Source organism: Phoca vitulina, unplaced genomic scaffold (assembly GCF_004348235.1).
Source record: "Phoca vitulina isolate PV1807 unplaced genomic scaffold, GSC_HSeal_1.0 scaffold1, whole genome shotgun sequence".
Taxonomy (NCBI): Eukaryota; Metazoa; Chordata; class Mammalia; order Carnivora; family Phocidae; genus Phoca; species Phoca vitulina.
Window position 1 is genome coordinate 20,632,259 of NW_022589704.1, and position 27,430 is coordinate 20,659,688.

The 27,430-nt window shown below is 54.1% G+C and overlaps 1 protein-coding gene across 1 annotated transcript; it reads right to left on the bottom strand.

The window, feature by feature from the left end:
• Positions 1 to 1,635: 1,635 nt before the first annotated feature.
• Positions 1,636 to 25,786, bottom strand: IGFBP2 (insulin like growth factor binding protein 2). The gene is made up of 4 exons (XM_032402488.1): positions 25,198 to 25,786; positions 4,428 to 4,657; positions 3,531 to 3,671; positions 1,636 to 2,136 (listed from the first exon to the last, which is right to left on the bottom strand). Exons 1-4 carry the CDS (start codon positions 25,637 to 25,639, stop codon positions 1,972 to 1,974), a joined length of 978 nt encoding a protein of 325 aa, XP_032258379.1. The 5' UTR covers positions 25,640 to 25,786; the 3' UTR covers positions 1,636 to 1,971.
• Between the last annotated feature and the right edge of the window lie 1,644 nt (positions 25,787 to 27,430).

Genomic DNA, 27,430 nt, shown 5'->3' on the forward strand with positions numbered 1-27,430 from the left:
AGCACCATCTGCCCCGTCCCGACAGCGGACACCAGCTCCGGGCTACAGCTGAGGGGCACAGAGAGGGGTGGCAGGAGCACCCTCACCCGTGGATGAAAGAGAATCAGACCCCAGGGAGGGACGGCTGACCCACAGGGGGCAGATCCAACCCACGTCCAGAGTGCCCTAAGCTCTCTCCAGGCAGCCCGCCCTGCTTCTGCCCAGAGAGGGCAGCATAACCCGGGGTTGAGCAGCACCCACACTCGAGCTAGGGGTCCCAGCCTGGGCCATGGAGGCTGGGCACCTCTGTAGATTTTTCTCTTCATCTGTAAAGTAGAGCTAATAGTGCCTCCTTTATGGATTCATGAGGACTAACTGAATTAACTCACTTCCAGAGCAGCAGACCAAATGGCCTAGCTAAATGACCAAATGGCCGGCTGGCCTTGGCCTTGGCCTGGTGCAACCTAGAGCACTCTGGGTAGGGCAGGTCTGCTTTGGGGGACGTGGTTTTCTTCTAAGGGGAGAAGCTCATCCCCCCACCGCCACCACCCGTGAGGGCCCCAAGTGTCTCTCTGGCCTCTAGAAGGAAGGTCAGGAGGGATATGGGTGGAGCAGAGCCACCTTCCTTCGCCTCCCCTGCAGGAAAGGGTCAGACTCCAGACACGGAAGAGGGACTACCGTGAAAGGTGGGGCTCTGTGCCCTGTGCTACGGAGAGGAGGGAGCGGAGCACTCCTTTCCCGGTGGCCCACTGCGACGTCGGGGAGCCCCCTGCAATTAGCCAGGGGTTAGGGGCCCCCAGAACACAGTGGGTTGAGCTCTCGCATAGAATTCTGCTTCAGACAACTGCCTTCGGCTCAGGTCATGATCCCAGGGTCCTGGGATCGAGCCCTGCATCCGGGCTCCCTGCTTTGCGGGAAGCCTGCTTCTCCCTCTCCCATTCCCCCTGCTTGTGTTCCCTCTCTCTGTGTCTCTGTCAAATAAATAAATAAAATCTTTAAAAAAAAAAAAATTCTGCTTCAGAAATAGGGTCCACATCTGCGCACGTATAGTCAGTCTTTGTTAACGTTGCTGTTCTAGAAGCCAGTTACTTGGGCCCCTTGGAGAGCAGCACCTGAATTCTCAGGCAACAGTGTGGTGAACATGCTGGCGCACACCAGCCCCATTCCCTTTCCTTGAGGCGATGGAGCTCTCACCCCCCCACCCCCCCGCACAGAAGGGAGCTCTCCTTATTTTAGGGGCCAGAGGACCGCAATTCCAGGGTCTCCCTGTTCTGCCTCCCTCTGCGATGCACCTGAACATGGGAGAGAGAAAGGCACTCGCTCTACCTTCCTCCCTCAGTGCCCACCCAGGGGCAACCGAGGGGCCCGAGCTTCATTCAGCTGGGAGTCCAGGGGGAGACACCAGATTCCTGTGGTTTTACTGGAGGATTTCGCCTGGACTGGGGGCTTTAAATTTCCCTAGGCCAAGGCCACTTGAGGGAGGACATTCCCCTTCCTCCTGACCCATCCTTTTCATTCCCAACCCAACCAAAGCCGTGCCTGCCCCTTCCCAGGCCCTGTTCCCAGGAGTCGGGGACAGAGCTGGACAGATGAGACAGGCAGACCCCGGGTCTCTTTCCCAGGGAAGCCCCAAAGACTCAGGCAAAAGACACACGGTTTATTTTTCCTTCCTTTAATCTTAAGCAAAAGAAACACGGGGGTTCAAAAATAAAAATTTCTTTTTCCCCCCTCCCAAGCCTCGCCCCCAGCTCCACCCCTGCAAGCACCCTTCCTCCCCAGCTGGGACAGGAGAAGGCGAGGGTGCAGGCAGCTCCCGCTGGGGAGGGGGAAGGCGGGGGTGTGCCGAGCTCGGTGCTGGTCTTTCCAAATATAAATACACATGTCAACACTCCTGGAAAACCCTCCCCACCCACCACGCAAGGCTCTCCTCTCTCTGCCAGTGTTTGGAGAGGGGGTGGGGGCGGGGGGTGCCCGGCACCGGCTGGCTGGGGGTTACTGCATCCGCTGGCTGTGTACCCCACGGGCCTCCTGCTGCTCGTTGTAGAAGAGATGACACTCAGGGTCCCCCCGGATGGTGGGGGCTCCCTGGATCAGCTTCCCAGTGTTGGGGTTCACACACCAGCACTCCCCACGCTGCCCGTTCAGAGACATCTTGCACTGAGGAGAGAAGAGGACGTGGAGAACAGCCCTGAAGCCAGCCCCTCTCCTTCCCTTCACTCAGCCTGAGGTTTGCTGAGCAGCTCCAGGGCGTGCAAACTAGCACTGCAGGGCGGTGCTGAGAAACCCTGACCGCAATCCTGACCATGCACCAGGGATCTCGCTAAAATGCGGATTCCCCTTCAGTAGGTCTGGAGCAGGGCTGAAACCGCTTGGCTAACAAGCTCCCACGTGACGCGGGTGCTCCTGGCCCACGGACCACGTTAGCTAGGTGTTGGGGGATGCCCCAAGTTGAAAAGACTCCGTGCCCACCTGCAGGGAGGTCCCACCCAGTGCGGGACCCAGCAGACCGGGGTTTAGTTATAGTGTGAAGTGAAAACCGCATGTAATGGTGTAAGTCAACACTAGCACGGGCCCTAGTGTGGGCCCTGCACTGTGGGAGTCATCTACACGCTGCTCACTTACAGTTTCTAGCTCTCATTTTTTAAGTTAATTTATGTATTTATGTAAGTAAGCTCTATGCCCAATGTGGGGCTCGAACTCACGACCCTGAGATCAAGAGTAGCATGCCCTTCCGACTGAGCCAGCTGGCGCCCCCTACCGTTTTTATCTAGCATACACGTTCATTTAATCCGCACAACCGCCTTGTGGATCAGGTACCATTATTTCAGCACTTTACAGAGGATCAGAAGGAAGCACAGATAGGTTAAGTAACTTGCCCAATGTCACACAGCTAGTAAGAGGCCTAGCTGAGACCCAATTCCTGTCCCAGGGTCCCTGCTCTTCCCCATAAACTAATTAATGACCATGGAAAATCCCTTTAGTTACCGGGAAGGGACAGGACACAGCCTGTTTTTCATTAGCAGAGATCACTATTTCTTACTTTGAGCTCCAAATGTGGTAGTCGGCTTACACTTAGAGGACACGTGTACACACAGCTTTGAACTAGACTGATACTTCGAGGGGCAAGATGCCTGCCTGGGCTGAGGGAGGTAGGGAAGTGAGAGGCGACTTCTCAATGGTTTAAATCAGTGATTCGGGAAGTGTGCTCCATGGACCATCAGCAATCCCTGGGAGTTTGTGAGAAATGCAAGCTCTTGGTTCTGGAATGGTAAGGCCCAGGAGTCCCTGCCAGGAGATTCTAATGCTCAATAAAACAGTGAGAAGCATCAGTGTAACCCCGCATCGCTTCTCCCAGGGGCTCCCGCCCAAGCTGGACACCAAGGGCTGATGGCAGGTAGCCGAGGAAGTAGAGTCAGCCTCCGACAGGCCTGGCAGCTGGTATCCCCATGCCCCCCTCAGCTCTCAGACCCCAGCGGATGATGGGGGCGGGGAGGGCAGGAGCAAGGCACGGCCAGGGCTCGGGGCCCGGGGCCAAGGATATCCTCTCTCACCTGTTTGAGGTTGTACAGGCCGTGCTTGTCACAGTTGGGGATGTGTAAGGAGTACAGGTGCTCCAGAGGGCCCCGCTCATCTGGAAGGTGCATGGTGGAGATCCGCTCCAGGACCTGGTCCAACTCCTGCTGGCAGGGGGTCTGTGGGCGCAGACAGGGACAGACGGGCAAGGAGGATGCTCAGAGGGAGACTGCGCTCACGGAACACTGGTCCTGGGTACAACCTCAGAAAGCAGCTCATGCACAGCGAAGGGATGTTCCCACAGCCACAGAGCTAGCTAGTGGAACCAGGGACTTCCGACAGTGCTCACTAACATGTCATCGTGCTACACCCCAGCCCCTAAAGAAAGTCACATGGATGGGTGTTTTCACCCGTCTTTCATTCTGTGTTAATGGCTTTCGGGGGCCAAAATGGGATCTACTTGGAAAGGTGAATTCAAGTGGCGGTCTCTGGAGGATCTCTACCCCGACCCAGTGGGCCAAGCTCCATTCCTTTCCATCAACCCAACCAGGACCAAGACCCAAGACAACGGAGCTGAGCTGGAGGGGTTGGGGGGGCAGTCGAGTGAGAGGAACACATCCCAGCAAGCTCGAGCAAGTTCAAGTGAGTCCATGTCCATCTCTAGCATCCGTCTCCTTGCCTATGTCCTGAAGCCAAGCAGAAATGTGGAGGTGTCAGAAGGACAGGACTTCAAGAACCCAGATACCCAGGCTCTTTCATAGCCAAAGATACTGAGGGCCCCGAAAGAGACCCTGATGAGCCTGAAGGTCCCTGAACATGCCACTGGCAGAACCAGAAAGGAAAGTGCTTTGCCTACAGTAGAGCATGGATGGTACTGGGTGTCCTCCCCCACCGAGAGACCTCCCACCCCTCCGAGCAGACCCGGCCCCTCTGACCCTGGCAGGTGGCGGCCGCAGCTTCTTGGGCTCATCCAGACCAAGGTGATGCTTGCCCCCCTTGCCCATCTGCCGGTGCTGCTCGGTGACCTTCTCCCGGAACACCGCCAACTCCTTCATGCCTGACTTGAGGGGCTTCCGGCCAGCGCTGCCTCCACCGCCCAAGAGGTTCACGGTCCCGTCCACATGGTTCTCAACCAGGCCTCCTTCAGAGGGCTCGTCACCATTGTCTGCAGAGAGAGGAAGGGAAGAACTCTAGGTGCTGTTTCCAGAGCGGTGGGGCCCCCAGGGACGGTCCGAAGCCCTGAAGATGGAGATGATGGATACCCACGCGATTGTGCTAAGCAATTTACAGATTGTGCTAACCAATTTCAGTTTTGCGGCAACCCATGGTGGGGGGTGCTACCCCAATTTCGACAGATGCGCAAGTCAGGGCACACAGAGACGGAGACCACGAATCTGGCATGGGAACAGGGGCCCCTCTGACTCCAGCAAAACTCCTGGGAGGCTTAGTGGGTTCTGCCTCCATCCGGAGCAGTGCCGAGGAGCATGGAAGGAGGAACGTGTCTGCAAGGTTCTCACCACGGAATGGGCTTAAGTCCTTCTGGAGCCATCATTCTCCCCTAGAAAGACCTCCCAGCTTCACCCGCCAGAACCTCCAGGTGAAGGTCTTCATCATCTGTGGCCTAAAAGGGCACAGATTGGGTCCGTTTTTTAAAACTACTGCCAGAGATCCCCGGGCCAGGCCATGTCTGGTGAGGGAGTGAGAAGGGGGGAGAGCCACCACCAGAATCTGCAGTTTCTGACACCCCTGCTATTACTCTTCATCTGCCCACCTGCCCCTCCTCGTGTGCCCTAATGACTCAGGCCCAAAGCCACTCCAGGACTGCCCCCAGCGGCCCGGACTCGTTCCGTGTCTGTCCACGCACGCCACCACCAGCCACATTTCAGAGCACCCCGAGAACAGGAACCAGCTCAACTCTGTACTTTCCGCTTACCGCAAAGCACGGAGCCTCTCCTCTCCAAGGAGCACCTGTTAAGTCTCTTTCAACCTTCCTAAACCACCAGTCCCCCAACAACAGGGAGAGGCTCCTGCTGAGTGCACAGCTCAGGTGGAGGGGGCCAGGAGAGCAGCCCCGAGCTACCACAGGCTCACGCTGGCTCAGGTCGGTCCAGCCAGGGGAGCCCCGCGGAAAGAAGGGTGTGGAAGAGTTGTAACCAGGGAGACAAGTCCTCACGGGCTCTAGGAGGGCTGGGACTCAAACAGCCCCTGTGGACACAGCAGAGCCAACAGGGCCTCGGACCATGGCACCTGGAGCCACTTCCCTGCAGGTGCAACAAGACCTAGACGTGCAGAGGGGGTGTCTCTAAACAAATTTTGCACGTTTTCTCTTCCCTTTTGTGTGCTTTCAAACACTTACAGTCCCGATAACCTAACTGAATGGCTCTTACAATATTTCTACACAGGGTTTCAGGTGAGGCACTTAGGACCCAGTGGTCCCCTCCGAATTCGGGCACAGCATGGTGCACTCAGATGGCCACTGTCCTGGGCAGTGTTTCACGGTAGAAAGAGCTGACCTATGAAAGGGGGGCCATGATGCCCGCTCTGGGTTGTTGCAAGCTGTGGCGTTCATGGACTCCCTCGCCGACTAAGGGATGGGGACACTCTTGCGCACCCTGGGGAACTGACATATGCTTTCACGGGGTGTGCTCCAGAAGACCCAGGCGGAGTCTGGCCACCTGACCCCTGGGGCCAGTCCTCACCAGCTGATGCTGCATTCCTTTAGAAAGCCAGCATGTGATCTCCAGACTAGCGAGCCCTGGTTGGTAGGACATGCTCGGGTTAAACCCCAGCTTCCTGACTTTTTATACCAGCTGTCTTTGTCCAGCACATACAATGTCTCCGTGCTTCCATTTTGTTATCTGAACTGTTAGATACAGGATGGCTGAGAATATGTTACAGGTAAAGCAGTTAAGACAAGGCCTGGAACACAGAAACCCTGTGTCCTGTTGGTGATAGTACTTTGATGATGACGAAGATGGCAACTGCCTCAGTTATCTGTCATCTGCTCCCTCGGCAATGTGGAACCCGACCAAGAACCAGGAAGCAGAGGAAGAGACGCTTCTGAGCATCAAAACAGCAGTCACTACATCTATGCGTCATCAAGTTCAAGTGCTTTCCTCACAAGGTACGGGGACACTCAGCCCAGGAAGAACACTGCCGGTTCACAGGAGCACAGCTCCAGCAAGCCTGGTCTCTGGATGTCTGGTTTCCAAGGCCACCACAGAATAAAATCAACAAAAGTAAAAGGAGAGAGAAGGAAGGCCTGTGGACAGTGGTGAGAAGTATCAAGTGGCAGGGAGAAAAGAGGACACTAAAAAAAAACAAACATAAGAACTTTGGGGATATTTAGTGCATCACAAACAACTCTACACCCACCGATGGCCCCTGAGGACTTCCATATCGTGTAGCCCAAGACAAGAGTTGTGTGGATAATGACAATGACCTTGGGATGTCCAGAAAGGGGAGAGGGTTAACATGTCACGTATTCAGCATTTAAAAAAAAAAAAAACGACTTCTACCCAAAATTGTTAAACTTTAGAAAAATAAAAATTGAAATATTTAAATGAGTAAGCCCTCTGAAACCTGGAAAATTCTCTCTAGAATGGCTATTTCCCCAGGGGCTCTGGGTAGCCTGGGTTTTGCCATAAACAAACCAACCACAGATTAAATCCTGTTCCAGAAGCCCCAGCACCACCCACAGGGGATGGCCTATTTAAAGCATCTGCTACCAAGCTGGATGGGAGTTCTGTACCCCCATGTTCGATTAGACCCATCCACCCACCCCAAACTTTCATCAAGATGCACCCTGTCTCCCGACTTCAGCACTACGGACATTGGACCAGGATTCTTCACTGGGGAGCTGTCCTTTGCATTGCAGGATGCCAAGCAGAATCCTGGGCCTCTACCCACCAGAGGCCAGGAGCCCTCCTGAAGTTGTGACAACCAAAGATATAGCCCCGGGGAGGCAAAAATGCCCCCCGCCAAAAAACCTCCCTTCAGAAGTCAGGCTTTATCCAGAGGCCTGGAAGTTCCCCAGCCCTGTGCTGAAGACCCCAGACCCCGCATAAGGCAGATCCATGCTCTACTATATTCGCCTCCCTCAGCTAAGACCCTCCACCACGGTTCCATCCCCAGCACACTTCTGGGGCCCACTAGTCCACCTTCTAGCCGGGGGGGGGGGGGGGGGGGGGCGGGGGGGCAGGAGGTCTTCCCTAGGCATCCAGAGGACTCCCAGGATGCTGTTCCCCCTTCCCCGAGCTCTCCCGGCACTCGGACCACTGACAAGGGACAAAGCAGCATCCCCTGGCTGAGTCCCAGAGGTCAGCCCACCTTTAGCGCTCAGAACAAGGTATCTGAAAACACGTTAGATGAACGAGATGCACCCGGGTAAATATGCATCAGGCCTGCAGGCTCTAGGCAGGGCTGGCTTGTCATTAGGCACAGCACCCAAGGGCCTGGGGAATGTGGGGGTCTATTTTAAAATCAAAAGGAAGGGGCGCCTGGGTGGCTCAGTCATTAAGCACCTGCCATCAGCTCAGGTCATGATCCCAGGGTCCTGGGATCAAGCCCCACATCAGAGCGGAAAGCCTGCTTCTCCCTCTCCCACTCCCCCTGCTTGTGTTCCCTCTCTCGCTGTGTCTCTCTCTGTCAGATAAATAAAAAAATTTTTAAAAAATTAAAAATTAAAAAAATCAAAAGGAAAAATATGCTTTTAGGTAAATTTTTTTAAAAAGTCAATCTACGATACAGATACATGCACGGTTATAAAATGCAGTTATCAAATATGATTTAACATCTTTTCGTAGAGGAAGGGCCACAAACGCCCAGGCATCCAGGGTCCACAATCTGAACACAGCCCTGCGCCAGGCCCCAGAAGATGGGGGCCAATGGGGCAGTATGCTCCCAGGAGGACAGAGTTGGTTTCCTATCCTGAGATAGCCCCAATCTCTCTGAAGTAAAGGTCAGCTTGTCCACCCTCACGGAGGCCACCTGGATTCCAGGCTAGGTTTCGTCCCATTCCGTTATTGATCCCAACACTGCCAACGAACATGCCAATAAGATGAAGAAATCCATGGGTCCGGTTTGCTGACGCACATGCTGACGCTCCACACCTTGAGGTCCAAGCCCAGGGAAGGGACTGAGACAGCTGACTGGGTAGAGATCAGACAAGCTTGCAGACTGAGAAAGGCCTTGATTCCTTGACTCTTCTATTCCCAGCCAGAGAGGCTCAAGAATTCAGTCTCCAAAGTCTAATCGCGTGAATCCCAGGTGTTCACTTAGCTGTGCAGCCCCAGACACGTTACTTAAGCTCTCTGTGTCTCCACTGCCCATCTATAAATCACGGACAAACAGCACCCACTTCCAGGTGGCAGCCAGATTCCCAGAGATGCTGCACGCAGACACAGGGCCAGGCACACGGTAGGAGCACACAGAGCCAGCTCTCAAGGGCTCCCACTTCCCCCCACACTCGGGGAAGTACCCACGCGGCAGCCCGACACTCAGGCACAAGGGCATCATCACATTATTAGCCAGTGCTTCCCATACATTCTCCTATAGGTGACAGAAGCGGTCTGAAGGAAAACATTCCAAATGAAGAACTCCAACTAGAGATGGAATTTGCCCTCAGAACAAAAATACCAAGTTGCATGTTTTTTTCCTGCCCAAGAGTGAGGTTCAGAATATTTATTATGCAACCACTTATGTATGCAGCTCCGTGGGCTGCAGGGCAAAGGTCAGTCTAAGAAATGGTTCTTAGCAGCCCAAATGTCATAACTAGAAAAGGCTTAGGGCTTAGAGATGACCTCCTGGGTCCCCAGAGATCTTCGCCTAAGGATTAGCTGTTCTCTACATAGCGCCCCAGGAAATGGTTCAACACTGAAGCACGGAGTTTGCTGACTATATATGGAAGGTAAAGCTTTTCCAAAGACAAGTGGGGGAGACCACAGAGGGCCTGGAGCGTGAGAACTCCCGTCCTGTGTCCTGCGTCCTGTGTATACTCTCAACCTCATGCACCTGGAGGGGAGCTCAGCTGAGAAAGGCAAGGACAACGAGAGGCAAGGGACGAGTTGCCCCATTTTACAGACAGCAAACCAGAGGCCCAGAAGGACTACTACCTGGTCTAGAGGAGCATGTACCACCTCTGTGCCATCAACAGAGGTGCTTCACAATGGGCGTGGGGAACCGACGTTGTCCTCTGACCCAGCCTTACTAGGTGGCCCCGGAGGGCAGCTGGAAGCTACCGCTCCAGGAGAAAGAGCTTTGCACCTTCATTCTGCATTCCAGACTATGCATTAATACCCTGGTTTTCAAATTTAATTTTGGCTTAGCCTTTTTTTTCCCTGACATCATCTTGTTGTATCGTAGCACCAACGACCTGACTCGATGCATGAAAACCCTTGTGTTCGACGGATTCTTACTCTTGTGAAACCACATTTCCTCCTAGTGCAATGCTCTGACCTCTGTGCTCCAATGGACAGTTGGTGATTCCTGATCTACGGAAAACCTTAAAACCCTCTTAGGAAAATAGGCCCCCCAAATCTAAAAGCAACCCCCTACTCCTTCTTGCTTAGAGTGTGAATGAGGCTCTGTCCTTATGCAGGCCTGGCGAGAAAAGGGAACTTTCCCCAGAACATACCACATCTTCTTAGCAGATGACTATGCCTCCCCGCTTTCTTCTTGTCTTTATCCTGAAGAAAACCTAGCCATTTCCCACCTTCTCCTTAGCCTACTTCCTGATGATCTGGAAATCTAAGAGCTGGGGGCCCCACAGAAAGGATCTACTCTGACCCCGAATCTGTCATTCCCTCCTATGGATTCACCTCCTTCCATAGGTACCGGCATTCCAGACCCTGTGAGAATGGGATTCCCTTCCGAGCAATGGGCCAGTGGGAGACTGGCCGCCTGCCCGGTTCCACTCTCGCTGGGCACAGAACTCACGTGCCTCCTGCTTTGTTGGTTTCTCCCCAAGTGCACTTAATCTTGACACATGTTGGGCAAAAGAATTAATGCTAACTCCCATCTTCCTCCTCCCTCTTGGACAACTTCTCCGTTAACATCCATATGGCAGTGGACAATTCATTAACAAAGTCAAATGGGCAAAGAACTCCAGGAGTCAAGAGGCCTCCCCGCATTGCTGCTTCTGCTTCACCCATGACATTGGCCAAACCCTTTCACCTTTCTGAACTCTCACTTCTCCAGCGTGAAAAATGTGAATAATAATCCTACTCGAGCGAGGGCTACGACTTATCATTACCATTTGCCCAGTGTGGGCAAAATCAAGCTCCGGAAGAAATATGCAGACAGGTGATCTATTTCTTAAATGGGTAAATGGAAGATACACGCACCAGGCAAGGGTGGGTGAGACCCGATCTGTAGGACGGCCATACGCATGGGGGGAAGATGAGTTATGAGAAAGTTCTGCAATACTGTCTATCTGCATGTTCCTTCCAAAGCCTGATGTTGTTGATCGTATGAATTCTGTATGTCGCTAAACATCACAGGTCTCTGCCATCTGATGGAAGTCCTTGGGCAAGCGTGGATTTGCCTAAATCACTTTAACTTCACAGAATTTATGGGAAGGAAGGAGAGGAAGGGAGGGAGGGGGAGAGAGAGGGAGGGGAAGGCGCTCATAAGGACCACGCATGCACAGGGGAGAGAAGGCTTGTTGGTACTCACCAGCACGCAGGGGACCCAGCTTTTGTTGAAGAGAATTTGAAGCCAGCGCCTTTGGATGGCTGACTGTGGCCCCCGTGTGCAGTAACACAGGCCACCGAGGCTGGGGTGGATAATTCAGGCCACGTGGGAGGTGGGGGGAGGGAGGCAGGCAGCAGTTAACAGTGGGTGGGGAAGGAAGGGAAGCTTCTGTGGTATTTTTCAGCTGAGGTCCTTTGTCTCTCTGGGTAAGTGGCCTTGTTTACGTGTCTCCCTCCACCCTTTCTTCTAAAGGTCAGAGGCGGCAGGCCACACTGGCCTCTCACGGGGGAATTCTGAAGAGTGTGCACATGGACGTCTGCTGTGGTGGAGGCTGGCACCCGGGGCACATTCCAGCTCCAGGAATGACGTTCTCCTGGTCAGCCCATCTACCCCCTGCTGACACCCAGCTCCCTTCCAAGCTCCCTTCCCATTCTCTCCCACCCTTGGAGGCCCTGCTCAGTGCACAGCACCAGCAAAGCAAACCTGATGTCTCCCAGATGCCACCACGTTCGGCAAGAAACCCTCTTGGCAACAGACCAGGAGCCCCTCAGCGTGGCTTTTGCACAAAAGGAATCCCCTTGTAGTAGGAAATAGCTGCAAGCAGCCTCTTCAGATGTTCCCGATCCAGGCGTCATCCAGGCTGTGTCCCACAGGGGCAGGCACTGGTCACTTTCACCTGGGCATCGTCATCCTGCACTCGGAAGAGTGGCGGCCTAGTGCCCAGTGAGCTGTGGCTGAGCCCTGAAACTCCGGGGAGGGGAATGGCCAATGGCCACGCTCACGCAGGGAAGGAATGGATGCCACTAGAGATGATGCACGAAAGCAGGGCATTGAGCCCACCACTGGCCAAGCCATCCTGAACTCTTTCTGGGTTCCCTTCAGAACGCCACCTCTTGGGTTCAAAACTTTGGCCAACTAGTTCTAGCCCAGCAGGAAGAAAAGTGCTGGCCTGAAAGCCAATGGGTGGGGGGGTGTGTGTGCAAGGTTCTGATCCCAATGCTAGCACCCTGCCCGGGATTCTGAGTGATGCCCAACAGGGGTTTAAGATGTGTAGGCTTCAATATATGGGGCACCTGGCTGGCTCAGTTGGTAGAGCACGTGAGTCTTGATCTCTGAGGCATGAGTTCGAGCCCCACGCTGGATGCAGAGATTACTTATTAAAAAAAAAAAATAGAGCTTGCATGGTCAAGATGTGTAGGGTTCAACATGCTCATCTATAAATTCAGGGAGTTAGATTAGGGGAACGGTGCCCTGTCATGACTGTTTATCAGAAATCATCTGAAGAACTTGGTCCTGGACTCCAGCCCCCTGGGGTTCACAGCAAGCCTGGGCAAAGGTCAAGGACTCTGGGGATTTTTAACAACCTCCTCCAAGCTCTGGCATTTCCGAGACCCCATTCCTCTGTGTTTCTCGCTCTCCTGCCTCAGTTTGCTGAAGAACTTCCTGGGGATGGGAGAAAGATGCCTCTTCTTTTTAAGAGATAGGACTTCACATATACACTCTGGGAAGATACAGCCTCGAGAGCTCTTTCCATCCGTAGACTCATGGGTTCATAAACAGACACATATGCATGCTTGGATGCACACAGGGGGCCCCTTCTTGGCCAGGCATCATGGAGATTTCTAGAGCATGCCCTCACGACGCCATCTCCTCTCGGGCTCCCCGAGTGAGCAGAAACAGCACAGCCTCTACAGAGCTTCCCTGCCTGTGTGCTCTCTAATGGGCTGCTTTATAAACACCAGGGTCATTCCTGGAATCACAAAGACCTGGGGCGGGTCAGCACTGAGGCACACCGTTTGAGAAAACAAAAACAGGCTCAAATTCAGCCAAGGTCCCCTGGGACTCTGTGAGCCAAGCTGTCCTTGAAGAGCCAGAGAAATTGAAAGCAAGAGGGCAAACAGCACTATCAGCTTTCACCCCTTTCCACAGGTCCCAAACATGTCTCCTCTGGCTCAACTAAAGCCGTCCAAGAACCTGGCAAGGTGACCTAGCCGCCGAAAGCCCAAGGGAGTACAGAGTGTGCTTCGGTGCAAAGTTGGGGCAGGGGCTACAGGAACGGGAAGAACGTGCCTGACCCAGCAACTCTACATCTCCCCAACATGTGCACAACGATGTGCATTACAGCATTACCTGTAATGGCAAAACACGACCAGCAACCCAACCCAGAAGCCTTGCAGCAGGTGAACGGAGAAGTAAGTTCAGTAGGGTCAGTACAATGGAATACTACACAGCAGTTGACAAGAATTGCTCAGACCTGTGATCACTCCTGTGATCTATCCAACATGAACAGATCTCCAGACCTAATATCGACAGAGGGAAAAAGTTGCAGAATGAGACCTTTTTGCACATGTAACTTAGTTTCAGAGAACAACTCTAGATGTTGGCCATCTATTGACAAATCTGTTTAGCCAAGGAACAGAAACACAAAGGAATGCATGCTGGTGGCTGCCTCTGGGGACAAGAGACAGCAACAAGAGGCTGGTAGGGAAGGCCATCGGGAAACGTTTTTTTAAAGAGACATGAAGCTGGAACGCCTGGGTGCTCAGTCGGTTAAAGAGACGTGAAGCCAACAGGACAAAATGTCCACCACTCCCAGTTCTGGGGGGCAGACTGGTGTTATTGCATGATTCCTATTACTTGTCTGCATTTTTACCATTTTATTTTTTTAAAGATTTTATTTTTAAGTAATCCGTAATCTCTATAGGCAACGTGGGGCTCGAACCCACAACCAAGGGATCAAGAGCTACACGATCCACTGAGCCAGAGGACACCCTGCAACCATTTTAAAAGTCACTTCCCTCATCACGCTCACTCCTCCCTCTCCTTGCCAAGTAGGGGTATCAGTAAACTTGGGGTGTCTCTGAAAGCCCACTGGGTGCAAGAGGGCCGAACATGAGTGACATGGCCAACTTCACTGGCACTCTGAGGCCAGCACAGTGTCACCAGGGTCACCTGCCTGCCAGAAACTGACCCTGGGCTCTTGGCCAGGTCTCTGCGGCATGAAGAACTAGGAAATGAGTCAGAGCAAAGACCCAAAAGAGAGGGGAAGACAGTCACAGGGTCAAAGAGAGGACAACGAAGAAATCAAAATGGTGCAGGCCTGAGGATAGAAAGCCAAGGGGACGAGCTCATCCCGGCACAGCCCGCAGGGCCCCGGGGGTGCCCACAGGTGTGGCGTGGTGCAGGTGCCCAAGGGCCAGTCATGTCCAGTGGAAGAGAGGCACCTGTTCCAGCTCCTTGAGGCCCAGAGAGGTAAGAGCCTTAAACTGAAACAGAAGCGATCCAGGGTAGAAGCCACCCAAGAGTTCCACGGGAAGGACTGAACCAGGTAACACATTGCAGATGGCAAAGAACTGCAGACTTGCTCCGGTAGAGTTTAGAAGGAACCTTTCAAGGAGGAAGGACAATATGGCTTCCAAGTGTCCAAAGGCCACTGGACCGAGACTATGAAGGCATCCCTGGGCAAAGCACTCTTTTATTTGACTCAGCTTCCCTCACAGCTCCCTAACCAGAGTGCACTGGCAAAAAGCCTGGGTCCCTGCTTTCTCTTCTTCCTCCAGAAGGATGGAGCTTCTTGAAGATGCAAATTTGGACTTCACTTCCACATCGCTTTAAAGAAAAGTATGAAAAAATGAAAGGAGGGCAGGAAGGACATTTGGTGCGCTCCATTTGCTTTTCTGGAAGAACGAGATGGTGCCTTCTTCTTCTGAGTCGGAAGGAGATACCCGTCAAACCTGATTCTCTTCCTTCTGTGACTCTATTCACCAGCAAGGGCTCTCATTATTTCACCTTGAGAACTTCCCAAAAGCCTTGGTCAAAAGGCTAAAAGAACTGCCCCGTTTACTTGCATTAAATTTATATACACCTCTACTGATTTAGTTTCTTCATAGTTAATATTCAACTTTTTAAAATGCTTCTCTTGGGGCATCTGGTAAATGGCTCAGTTGGTGAAGTGCACGACTCTTAATCTTGGAGTCATGAGTTCGAGTTCCACATTGGGTACAGAGAGGACGTAAAAGAATAAAATAAAATCTTAAAAAAAATTGTTTTAAATAAAATGAAATGCTTCTCTAGCTCCCCTCCAGGATGAAAAAGCATGGTTACGAGTAGCGGGACAACTGCGTCTTTACATTCTCGCACCCTGCACACGGTATACGCTCCATCAATGTGTAAACATCAGGACAGCTGACTCCCCGAAGACCATCCCACCGCTCTCCGGCCTGGAGTATCGTGTTGTATTTAATTCTCACTTTTCTGGCCTCTCCCTCACCATCCAGGCCGCACAGCAGCAAAAGAGACCAGGAGTTTAAAAAAAAAAAAAGGCAGTCAACAAATGAAATAAGGAGGTGAGAGAGAAAAGACGCTTCCCTCTCCTCGGACCCACATTCAAACAACTGTCCCTACACTCCGTTCTGAAGCTATGACCCCACAGACCACCTCCCAGAGTGATAAGAGACCGGGTCCTACCCACTCATCTCCTCCCACCCTCCCCTTCCGCCCACCTCTTCTCCATCCCCAACTGTTCCCAGAGACTGCGGGCCTGACAAACTGGACCCGGAGGGTGCAAACAGAAACTAAAAACCTGTGAAGATGTCCAGGATTGCCTGCCACACTCTCAAAACCAGCACAAGAAGTGTCCTGAATATAAATAAGTGTCTTTAAATAGGTCACCGTGCTTTTCTTTTTCTTCAACTAAAAGTTCACTAATTGTGTCTGATAGAAGACGGCATCACATCTGGGGTCTTCCTTGGTTGTGCTCTCTTGGCTGGGAGGCAGCAAACAGAACCAGAGACAACCCGCAGAGCTTCAAGGGAGAATCCTCACCTCTGGGGCATAAACGGGCCATGCTCTCAACCACTGGCAGAACCATAATGAGTGACCGTGGCACCAAAGGCCAGGACTGCCCACTGCAAAACCCTCTACCACTAACCCCATTCTGGACTTTCCAAAGCCAAGGGCTGCCATCCAAGGAAGCCACACCACACAGAAGAAGCCATTCCTCCGAACTGGATCCTTCAGTCCCTGTTCTTAATACACTTGGCAAATCAGAAAACACGGGAAAACAGGACTTCTCCTTCTGTTCTGTGTGTTGAGATTAGAGGAAGAAGGAAGGAGAACCAATATGACATCATCTGATTATCAGTTTCTGTGCTAAGCGCTTTGTGTACAGAACTTTGTTTTATCATCAAGCAATCACATGAGGTTGATAATTTCTTATTCCCTTTCACCTTGACCAGGAAAAAAAAAAAGCCATAGTGTTCAAGGTCAACTGCACAAAGTCACGTCGTCAATGGCAAAGCCAACACAAAATCCAGGTTGTTCGGCTTCATAACTCTTAACCAGCCAGGATGGTGTCTGGTCATTGGCGTCATCTAGGGAAAGACTCAACCGGAAGCTTTTAACCCCAGGGCTCTATTCCTTCTGTTCCCTGTCACCTCGTCCCCTCCTCATCAGGGGACCTTGTCTTCCCTGGGAGGGAAGCTGCCAGTCAGATGCCAGCCCACCCCACCCCACCTGGAAAGCCTTTCTGATCCCGTACACCCATCCCAGCCGGGCTCCCCTTCCTCCCGATTGCCACACTTCCTGCCGCTGTTGCTACAGCAACTACCCAGCCTTATCAGGCAGCTGTTGAGGCAGGGCCCGAGGGGACTGCCATTTTCATTTTATCTTGGCCTCAGGCACTTTAGAAACCAACTGCACCATCCAGAGGCAACTTGGCACCTCCATCCAGAAGTCAAGACAATAGACCTGAAAGAAACTTCCTGGGGAGCTGCATAAAGGAACATTTTTAAGAAGTTATGCCTTAATTACCAGCTCCCCGGGCAAAGGAGCTTTTCCAGCAGCAATATATAATTCGCAGCTCCTTTGCATGCGTGAGTCTGAGGGAATGGGGCCCTGGGCTGAGCATCTGGAGACCCAGACTCCACTCCGGTCTGTGCTTGCCTTGCTCGGCACTGGAACCGGAATGCAGCCTCAATTTCTTCATCTGTCAAGTGGGGAGAATCCTGAGGCTAAAACAGAGCTGGAAAAAACAAAACCGAAAAAACCCTACGGGCACTTTGGTCAAAGTCTAGAAGAAAGCACTTTAATTACCATTATTTTGTCCTTTACCCCTTGGGACAGACCCTTTGCTCACTGCAGCCCACAATCCAGCTCAGATCCCTCCAGCAAGAAGGCCCCACCTCCTTGACTACTTTCAGGGGTTCAACACGCTAAGCCCCCCCGTCCCAGTCCCACCTCCCCAACTTGCTGAGGCCTTCCTGGGCTCTGAGGCCCTCCCTCCCTGACTTCCCGCCTCCCAGGACTCAGCTCCTTGAATGAAACACAGGTTGACACACCTATACCCATCCACCAATTAGAAACCCCAGGCTCTGCTCCACTCAGGCCAACTGAACAGGGGCCCGTGGGCCAATTCTCCTGCCCTACAGCTGGACGCCAGCCAGGCCCTGCCCCTTCTCCCCAATCTCCTCTCCTGCCCTGCCTCCCAACAGCCAGGAAGAAATGTGGGGCTGGCGGCCAGAAGGGGCCCCACGGGCTGCCAAGTGCCCCCTCCCCCCACTAAAAAAAAGGGGGGGAAGAGAAACAATTTCTGACTACAGTCGACTCTGTATTTCTTTCCGGGGGAGCCGCTTTCTGAGCAAGGTCTCCCTCTGCGCCCTGACTGACACCCAGGAGCTGAGCCAGAGCAGATCTTCCCTGGCTTTGTTAAATAAAGGACAGGAGTGGCTGAGGAGGGGGAGGGGCATAGGGGGATGGTCCATTTTCCAGGAGGATAAAAAAAAATCCATAGCCCAGACACTCTACTCATCGTGGAGGTGGAGGTGGGGGTGGGGGGCAGTTACCCTGGAACCTGAAAGCCAACAAGTTTCTCTGAATTGACTACCCCATCTGTAAAGTGGGCTTCTCCTCTCTGTGCCCCCCCCCCACAATCCTGAAGGCCCTCAGAGTCTAAGGAACTGGCCACCTCAGATTCCCAGTAGCAAATACTGTGCTTTGTCCCAACCGTCCTGGGTTTCACTACAACCCTCTGCTGACCCTGAAGATTCAAGCATCCCCCTTCTCTGCTTCCTGGGGCCTCCCCTCCAGCAGAGGCTCCAGAACACGGTCATTATCATTATGCCCAGACAGGGGGTCACTCAGAGGGCTTTCTGGGACCACAGATGGAATCAGACATTAGGAAGAAGCTCAGTGCCCAGAAAACTCTCTCCCCAACAGCCCCCCCCAACCCAGCACTCCTGTGGAGAACCCATCAACCCCTTCGAAATGAGAGGCTGCTCCCCAACTCAGGAATGCAGTCCACTCTGCAGATGGCGTAGTAAGGACACGTCACTTTTTGGATAGAACATCCAATGTCTTTGCCAGGATCACGTTCAACTTTCTGGCACCCGAGGCTCAGACAGGATAGATGTGAAAGCCCATTTTCCTGGAGCAGGAAACGGGTGCCACAGGGCCTTCCCTGGCTTGGACAACTCCACCACTGCGCACCCTGGTCCATGTTCCAGGTACTAAGTGTGCTAAGACCAGGCTGGCTCCTACCTGACCCTACTGTTCTGAAGCCTGGGTCCCTGCAGGGTTCCTGTAGAGGGCTGTCCCTGGAGGAACGAGCTTCCCACCCCTGAACTGTGGCCTCAGGGATCCTCTGCTCCTCCGAATACCTGCAGTTGGACGGCTGGGTCCTAAAGGTTGGCTGGCCGGGTGAAGGTAGAACTGAGCCCTGTCGCCAGCTTATGACAGCAAGCCCACACAAGTACCCAGTGACCCAACCCTGGGGCCACTTCTGTCCCCGCAGTCCCTCCACCCCCAATTGAGGCGTTAAAGGGTGAAGCTCCCAGACCAAGAACGGTCAGCCCCAGACATCAGGGCATGGGCCCTAAAGAGCACTGCCTAACTCATCCCTAAAAAACGGAAGCCTGCTTACCTCAGACCACTTGTTTGACACAAATCCACTTATACTGTATTTAAAGTACAGTTGCCTTACCCTTTCTACAAACAGCTCAACTATGGTCCGTGCAAGTAGGCCAGAGGTATGGATATTTCCATTTTATAGGTGAAGAGATGAAAAGCAAGTGATTACAAAAAAAAAAAACACCAAAGTGCTTAACTTTGTCTGTATTATCTAGCTTTCAACACACACACACACACACACACACACACACACCACACACACTTGCGGGCGCCACCCTATGGAGTTGGTGCTATCAATATTTGATTTACAGATAAGGAACCGGAGGCTCAGGGAGAACATATCTCTTGCCTTGGGTGGCTAGCATGTGGTTGGTAACTGGGCTTTGAGCCAGAGCAACTTCACACCACGACGAGGCCACGAAGTACCATGCTAAAGCCTCCGGGGAGACGCATGTCCTGCCCGACACCGCCCAGTGCAGCCTCCCAGCGTGCCAGACGCTTGCCAGCACCACAGCTGTCCTCAAACACACCCCACTGAAGACAGACAGTCATCCCCGTTCCACCAACAGGTAAACTGATATTTGAGGAAGGCCCATGCACATCAGCACTCAGGTTCTCCAAGTCAGATCTGCAAGGGAACCCGGTTCCCACGATGGCACAGGCCAGGCTGCCGCCCCCCAGCTCTGTTCACCATCCCTCCCCCGGGATCCTTTTGTCTCTCCCGATTGCTGCACACTGGTCACCTCCCTCTCTGAAGTCCCCAGGCCTTGGGCCGCCCAGTGGAGTTGAGGGAATGCAAATAGGCAAACCTGGCCCGTACATGGCAGGTGTCCAGGAACAAACTTTCTGGCTGACAGGGTCAAAGGCTTTTGCCGCCAACAGCCCCCCTCCCTTGCTTGACCATGGGGGCGGAGGCGAACAGAAGGTAGGTCAGCCTCTCAACTCATGACTTACCTGCTCAGGCGTCCCCTGAGCCTCAGAGTCCACACCTGCGAAATGGAGGTAAAAAGCCCCCCTCTCTCCCTCACAGAGCTCTTGGAAGACAGGAGACAACGCAGGCTAGGAAGCCAGTTCATTATACAACAAGGACAGATGCGAAGGCGACCGAACCCCTGGCAGGTGCCTGCCACCTCAGCAAAATGCTGGCCAGAGACAGCGAGGAGTAGAAAGGCCTAGAACATCTGCCAAGCAGAACACCAGCTCCCCTGGTGACTTAAAAGCATAACCTTGCTCCTCTCTGCCTCGGTTGCAGGGGGAGCAGCCCCAGCACAAAGCCCCTTGGGGATATGGCCACTTCCCCCCTCCACCCCACCCCACCCCCACAAAGCCCAGCCCCTGTACTGCCGCCAACCACCCTCCTCATTTCAGGATTAGATTTGTTTCCAGCACTCTGATCCCCATCACCTACGTGGTCGCCACCTACCTGGATTCCTGTGGAAGGCTGGGGTAGATCTATCTTCCATGCCATTTCTCAAGCCTTAGCATCCAGCCAGGTGTTCAAGACCCAGCCATAGTGGGAGAGGCATAGGGGAGCCATGGGGGCCAGGGGACGGGGGGGGGGGGGGGGGATAGGAAAGCAACATGGAGAAAGCAGGGGAGGAAAAGGAGGCTGGGAACACTAAGAAGGGACAGATTGAAACAAAATGCAGTCCCTGGTGATGGAGGCTCTTCAAAAATAGTAATAATAATAACCAAGCCCTTTGTTGTTGTTGTTGGTGGTGGTGGTGGTGGTGGTGGTACTGTGTCGTAGTATGTGAGGAGGGTCAACAACAAAACCAAATGTGAGCATAGCCTGCATATTTTCTGCTCCTCCTTCATTCCCTTCAGCAGCTCCTGCTGTGCCCCCCCCCCCCCCCCCCAGGTACTGTCGTCCTATTTTGCATTTCACTGGAACCAAGAATTTTTGGAACTTCCTCATATCAAAATTTAGCAACTGTGCATCCAGTTTTCTATGGCAGAGAATAGCTAATGTGAGACCCGACTAGAAGCTAACCTGGTAAGTGGGCTACAGTACCGGGATTCTCTCTAAGTAAGCCCTTGAATGCTGGACAATGGGGACCAAATATGCTCCTGCTCCCAAGTAACCTGCAGGCGTCTTTCTAGGACTCACTTCCATGGAGTTCCCTAACCCAAAGGAATGACTGGCCTGAAAATTTTAGTTTAAAGCTCAGTGCTAAGGTAAGCTAAATCTTTGAACCATCTAAGCTTCCCTCTTCCCTCTGCCTGCCAGGAAACTCAACAGTCCAAATGGGCCAAGAACCATTGCATAGATAGACCCTCGCGGTGGTCACGAACACATAGATTCTTCTTTCCCCCAGACACCACCACCTATGCTAATTCAGAGATTCCTTAGTCCTGTTGTTGTTTTTTTTTTAATATAAGGTCCTTTGACCTTGTTACACAGGATTTTTTTTCTCTCAAAGCTTCTTCAAATACCTTGTCAGAGGAATGGATGGGATCTATTACCACACAAAGGGAACTATCATGGTGAACAATGTGGACATAGGGGAAGGTGAATAAGGAGATGGCAGGCAAAAAACCTTGATTCTGCGACTTCCTCAAATTCCAGCCCTCCGAGCACAATGGCAGATGGAGGCAGCCCGCCCAACACTGCCTGCAGGGCTGGTTCCGACCTGGAGAGCCACAACCTCCAGACCAGACCTCCCTCCGAGGCTAGAGTGCACACAGGCACACCCCACTTGGTCTGGTGGCCCAGGAACGACACGTGTCCCTCCCGGAGACCTAGAAGCAGCTGCTCTCAGCTCCCCCATCTCCTCCTTCCAACGCACCGTGGTGACTCAGGCGGAGCAGCTTAGCAGAGCTAGTTCTGGGTGTTCTGTCCAGAAGGGGGAAGGGTGGCGGAAGGTAGTGGTGTTAGCAATCAGTGACAGTGGGTCCCACTCATTCCCCAAGTCTATTTTACGACTTTGAACTCAGTATGCAAATTTATGCAAGACAAGATGCAAAGCAGCGCTTTGAGCCAGAAGTCCCATTGCTTTTCTCCCCTTTTTTGAAGCTGCACTGAACCACTGTAAATCAGCGCTCGCCTCTGCCCCCCTTTCTGCTCCCCCAGCAACTGCAGATGCAAAGCCTCCTCAGACCCGCCCGCCTGCCCGCCTGCCTGCCCTGGGACTTTGAATGCCTGCACATTTCTATAGCACCTTTATATGTGCAGCCGGCCAGACGGCCACTTGGGCGGCTCCGCCCCTCGGCATAATCCCAGGCATTGTACGCGGCAGGGAAGGAGGCAGGGGAGATGCTGAGGGAGCCAGTCCGCCCCGCCGGCCCTGAATTCTAAAAGGGAGCCCACTTCCTCCTCTTACCCCGACATTTCTAGGCACTTCTGCCCACTCCACCAGCAAACACACCCACACACTGTTAAGATCCAGACCTCCCCAGATCTCAGGGCGCCCCCCCCCTCCCATTTTTCTTCCAGGCTCACTCACCTACTCCAACCCATAGTCTGACTTCTGAGTTTCTCTGAACCAACCAGTCCCAACCCATCACCCCCAAGGGATGGAGGCTCAGCACCCGCAGATGTGCCCACCCCCACCCCCTGTATCCCAGCCGTCCCCAGGAAGTCAGCGACACAGCCCCTGAGTCCTGGGAACAAAGACAAAAGAGCTAACAGCAAAGCCGGAACTGCTGGGGTTTGCTGCCTCAAAATAAGAGGGTATGTTTAAAATTCTCAAAAGCAACCTGCTCAAAGAGGAATGCAGTCTGGGATGGGAGAGAGCTCATTCTTCAGAGAGGGGAGAAAAGGGGATGGGAGATGGAGGGGGGACCCACAGCTTTCAGTGCTCTGGTCTCCTCTGGGCCACATTCTGTGCACCACCCCCCAACCGGGACCCCAGGGCTCTCCAGGCAGCGCCACATCCCTGCCCCAGCCCAAGACCCTCTCCTGCACAGAAGCCTCAAAACATGCCCCTCTCTTCCCTGCACCCCTGCCCAGCCCAGGCTTCTCCCTGCAGTGCCCCCTTTCACCCAGCCTTCCTCACACCTCTGGGTCACTTCTTTCCAGGGTGCCCACCCGGCTTCCACATCTAGCTCCCACCCCCCACCCCCAGCGTCCCCTCTTCCCAGTCTGGAGCACAAGAGAAAAATGCGGAAGGCGTCTGTCTGGGCATTGGGAGGAGAAGGCTGAGGAGGCAGCTGGGGCTAGCTGGCGGAAAGGAGTCCCATAACCAGGCAGAAAATCCAGAGTGACATTCTTCCCATGCACTCACCCCATTGTCCCTGGGCTCCCCTGACAACTCCCCCCTTCGGGCTCTAGGGAGGAGTGAATGGGGAGAATCCCCCGCATCTGTTCTGGGGCTTGGAAGCAGGAGAGCTGGTTTTCAGGCTGCCAGTGAGAAGGATGAAGGGTGAGAAAAAGTACAAGGTTTAGGGAGGACCTGTACCACGCACTTTATTAAGACGGTCAAAATCCAAAAGAGTCTATGAACTTGGAAGCCTTTGGAAAAGTTCATCCTGCTGAGGAAGATGTTTAGTTTGTCAGACTTCAGCTCAAAAAGCACAGTACCTCCCTGGTGGGGGGGCTGGGGGGCGGGCGCGAGGGGGCCACGGAGGAGGAAGGCAGGGCCAAGTCTTTTCCTTTTATTATTACTTTCTCAGAGAAGCAGGAGGGAAGGGTTAACTTGGAGGCAAGGCGGGCAGGAAGGGAAGCAAGCGGAGGGAGAAGAAAGGGACTCAGGGTTTCTGCTAGCTCCCTCCGAGGAAGCCCTAACTGGCTCTGCACTCAAGGTCAAAATGTGCCAGAGAAATAGAAGAAAGATTTCAACTCTGACCCCCAATTCCATTCCCAAGGAGAGCAGGGAAAAAACAATAGTTGGGTAGAGGAAGGCGGGGGGCAGAGGGTCTTGTTGCGGGGGGACATGACTATGACCACAGAAGGTTACAAGCAAGCAAGAACGTTTTCACTTATCCCTTTTCTGTCCTTTCTATTTTTTAAAAGCTTGAGGAACTTGGTCAGACTCGCTTGCTTTTTAAAACAACAGCGGCAGGCAGTGGACACATTCCCCAACTGTCTCCAAGAAAAAAGAAAATAATTACAGTCTCCTCCAGACCACTGGGGCAGGAGGCTTTTGTAATTTTAAAAACAAAAACCAAAACAAAAGTGAGATTCTGACTGCCTGGTCGTGTCCCTCAGAAACCTTTTAGGCGGGGGGGATGAGGATCGCTTACAAAGACTCGCAGGGCCCCAGTTCCACCGGACAGGAAGAATCCCCCCCGGATTAGGACGGGAGTAACACCTCCCCGTGGTCAGAGCAGCCGGGTCCAGCGCCCAGGCATCGTCCTGCCTTCCGCCCTGGGGCCCAGATGCTCAAGTGAGCAGCACGGCTGCCCCCGCCCCGGGACTGCAGCCGGCGACCCGGCTTAAGTTACACGGACTCAACTGCTGGGCTGAGTCTCCCAGATGCCCCCCTTTTATTGTTCCACCCAACAGAGAAGCATGGGCCTTCGCTCTCCACGGAACAGAGCAGCGCCCCTTTGCATTTCTCCCCTAAGCAACCCACCCTACAAAGTACCAACTCCTTTCTTTCCACCTCACCATCCCAGACGGAAGGATCCCTCGATGAGCTGCCGCCTTCTCCTAGAGCCCCGCTCTCACCAGACGTCCCCGAAGTCACTGACACCCGCCAGCCTCCGCCCCCCAGCAGCGTCCTCCAACGGGACCTTTCCAGGAACCTTCGGTCGGCGGTCCCCGACTCAAGCTGTGCCCCGAATAAGTCTCAAGTTTTTACTCCCCCGGGTCTGGCCAACACCCTCCTCCCCAGGAAATCCCCCCTCCAAAACAGAAGTCGAGGTACGTTCCACCCGGGGAAGACTACGGTATCAGGGATGCCTTTCCTCTCTGCCCGTTTATCCCGACCAAACCGGTAGCAGGCAGGGCTCTCCCGCACGCTCTAACTCCAGCTCCCCTCCCCGGGCCTGACTTTCGGGTCCCCCTCCCACGCAGTCGCCCACACCCGGTCGAGGACTCCGCTGTCCCTCCGCTAAAGCGGTCGCGGCGCTCCCGTCGCACGACTCTCCCCCACGGAACGGCCCCCGGCCCGCGCTCCGCTGCCCTGCAAGTTTCTCCGAACTAGTTGGCCCAGTCCGCGTTACCTGCAACCTGCTCGGGGCTGGCGCCGTACTCGGCGTCGCGGCGCTTTTCACAAGTGCCCTCGCCCAGGACCAGCGCCTGCAGGGGCAGCTCGGAGCCCGGATGGGGGTAGCAGCGCAGCCCCTGGGCGCAGCGCGGGGTGTAGACGCCGCACGCCTCGCCCTCCAGCCGCGCGCACACGGAGCAGCAGCCGCAGCCCGGCTCGCGGACCAGCTCGGCGCAGGGCGCGCGGGCGTCGCCGGCCAACCCGGACGCGGCGGCGGCGGGCGGCGCGGCCGGCGGGGGCCCGCAGGCGGCCAGGCGCTCGGGCGTGCAGGGCGGGCAGCGGAACAGCACCTCGGCGCGCACGCCGCGGCCGCCGCCGGCGCCCAGCAGCAGCGGCAGCAGCAGCAGCGAGGGCGGCAGGAGCAGCGGCAGTGCGGGGCCGCCCAGTCTCGGCAGCATGTTGGCGGTGGTGAGCGCGACGGCGGCGAGCGAGCGGGCAGGTGGCACGGCCCTGCGAGCGCGGGAGCCGCCTCCTCCGCTTCTTCCTCCTCCCCCGCAGCCGCAGCCGGGTCCTAAAGGGCCCTGCTTCTCCCCGCCCCCTGCCTTCTCCCCTCCCCCTTTTGGAGACCACCCCCTTCCCCCGACACTCCCGCGCGCCGGCCCGTGAGTGCGCGCACGCCCGCTCGCCCACCCCCGCCCCCATGCGCTTCCCGGGCTCTGTGGGTCCCCTGCACCGCCACCACCACCACCACCCCGCCCTCCTTCCCTCCACACCCTTCTACTCCGGGCTCCCTGACTCCCGGGGAATGCGAGTAACTTGGGGGTTTGGATAGGGTCGGCGCGGGAGTGGAGAAAAGTGGGTGCTTTTGTCTCCTGTTTTCAGTTCAGTTCGGAAGGACTTAGTTTGCGTGCTTCCCATGTGGCCGGCACTGGGCTAACTGCTGGGTCAACGCAAAGGAAATAAGACGTAGTCTTGACCTTCAAGTAGATTTCCGTCCACTCCCACCATCTCCCTCCATCAGTTCCACTCAGTGCCGACGTGTTGCTTGGGGCAATGACTCTGGTGTTCAGGGAGTTCGTCCGAAGAAGAAGCACGTTCCCATCCACTAGACCAGCCTAGCCTGAACAGCCCCTCTTAGTGACCACAGCAGTTTCCCAACCCTGCCAACATCTGGTAACATATAATAACCAGAAATGCAATTTCTGGGCACTGAGAAACCGGCTCCCTTCCTCTCTGCCTGACCTGCCCCAAAGTAATCCCTTAGTTGTCCCCCTCTCCCTGATCTAGAGGCATTTGCTGTAGGAGAGATCCCCAAACACCCTGCTTCAGGGGTCTTGGAGAGGTCAGATCAGACTTACAGGTGTGAGAGGAGGCCCGGGGGAAGGGCATTTATAGCTCTCTCTGATAATGCAGATGGACAAGGACAGCCTCCCTTCGTTGTTCTGTTTGATTTAAACTGAGTCATCTCTCCTTGCTGCCCCCAACCCCCAGGATTCCAGGCTGGACCAGGCCTTAATTATCACCCATGTCCCTAGTTTGTGACCCTAACAAAGACCCTTGTCAGAGAGATTCTCTTGACCAGGGATGCACCGTTCAGCTGACTCCAGCCTAGATTTAATTTCCCAATACCTCTGCCAGCCTTCTCCCCGGCCAGAGCCCTCCACACCAGCTCTAACTTTAGGACTCAGAGCTATTTGACTGAACTCGACAGCTGCTTGCCAGATGGCCACCTGGTCCTGGAGGTGAGTGAGATGCCCCAAGGAAGGCAAGTTCTGGCTTAAGGAATTAACAGTGTTTGGGGTGAAGATTTCGGTAAGATGAACAAACAACTAGTTTGTCAGAGGCTTGGAGGAGGAGAAATATTTAGATGGAGAGAGAGGGGATGAGGGTTGGGGGGTCATGGGTGAATCAGAATTGAAATCTAAACTTAGAAATCTACCCGGGGAAACGCAGGGATAGCAAGGACACTGGGAACAGAGGGACCAGCCAAAGCAAGGACAGGGAAGTGGGAAAGGAAGGTTGGAGAAAGGAAGTCCACTTTGGCCAGCAGAGTGCTTGGGGGTGGGGGGCACTGGCAGGAAAGCCTGTTGACTTGTGAGGAGGTGTGGCTTCATTCAGTGGGCAGGGGATGCAGCGTCCATGTTTGAGCAGAGGAGTGAAATAGACGGAGCTGAACTTCTGGAAGTCTGTAGAGTTGTGTCTAGTGCAGATCTGACAGAAGTAAAAAGAGACAGTCGTCTCTCCCCCTG

What these genes read in the sequence shown, in the direction of transcription:
- IGFBP2 (XM_032402488.1), bottom strand. Translation starts at nt 25,639, where the DNA reads ATGCTGCCGAGACTGGGCGGCCCCGCACTGCCGCTGCTCCTGCCGCCC. An exon ending in CAGCCCCGAGCAGGTTGCAG is followed by an intron (nt 4,658 to 25,197) that starts GTAACGCGGACT and finishes CTCTCTCTGCAG; the next exon opens with ACAATGGTGACGAGCCCTCT. An exon ending in TGCGGCCGCCACCTGCCAGG is followed by an intron (nt 3,672 to 4,427) that starts GTCAGAGGGGCC and finishes CTGCGCCCACAG; the next exon opens with ACCCCCTGCCAGCAGGAGTT.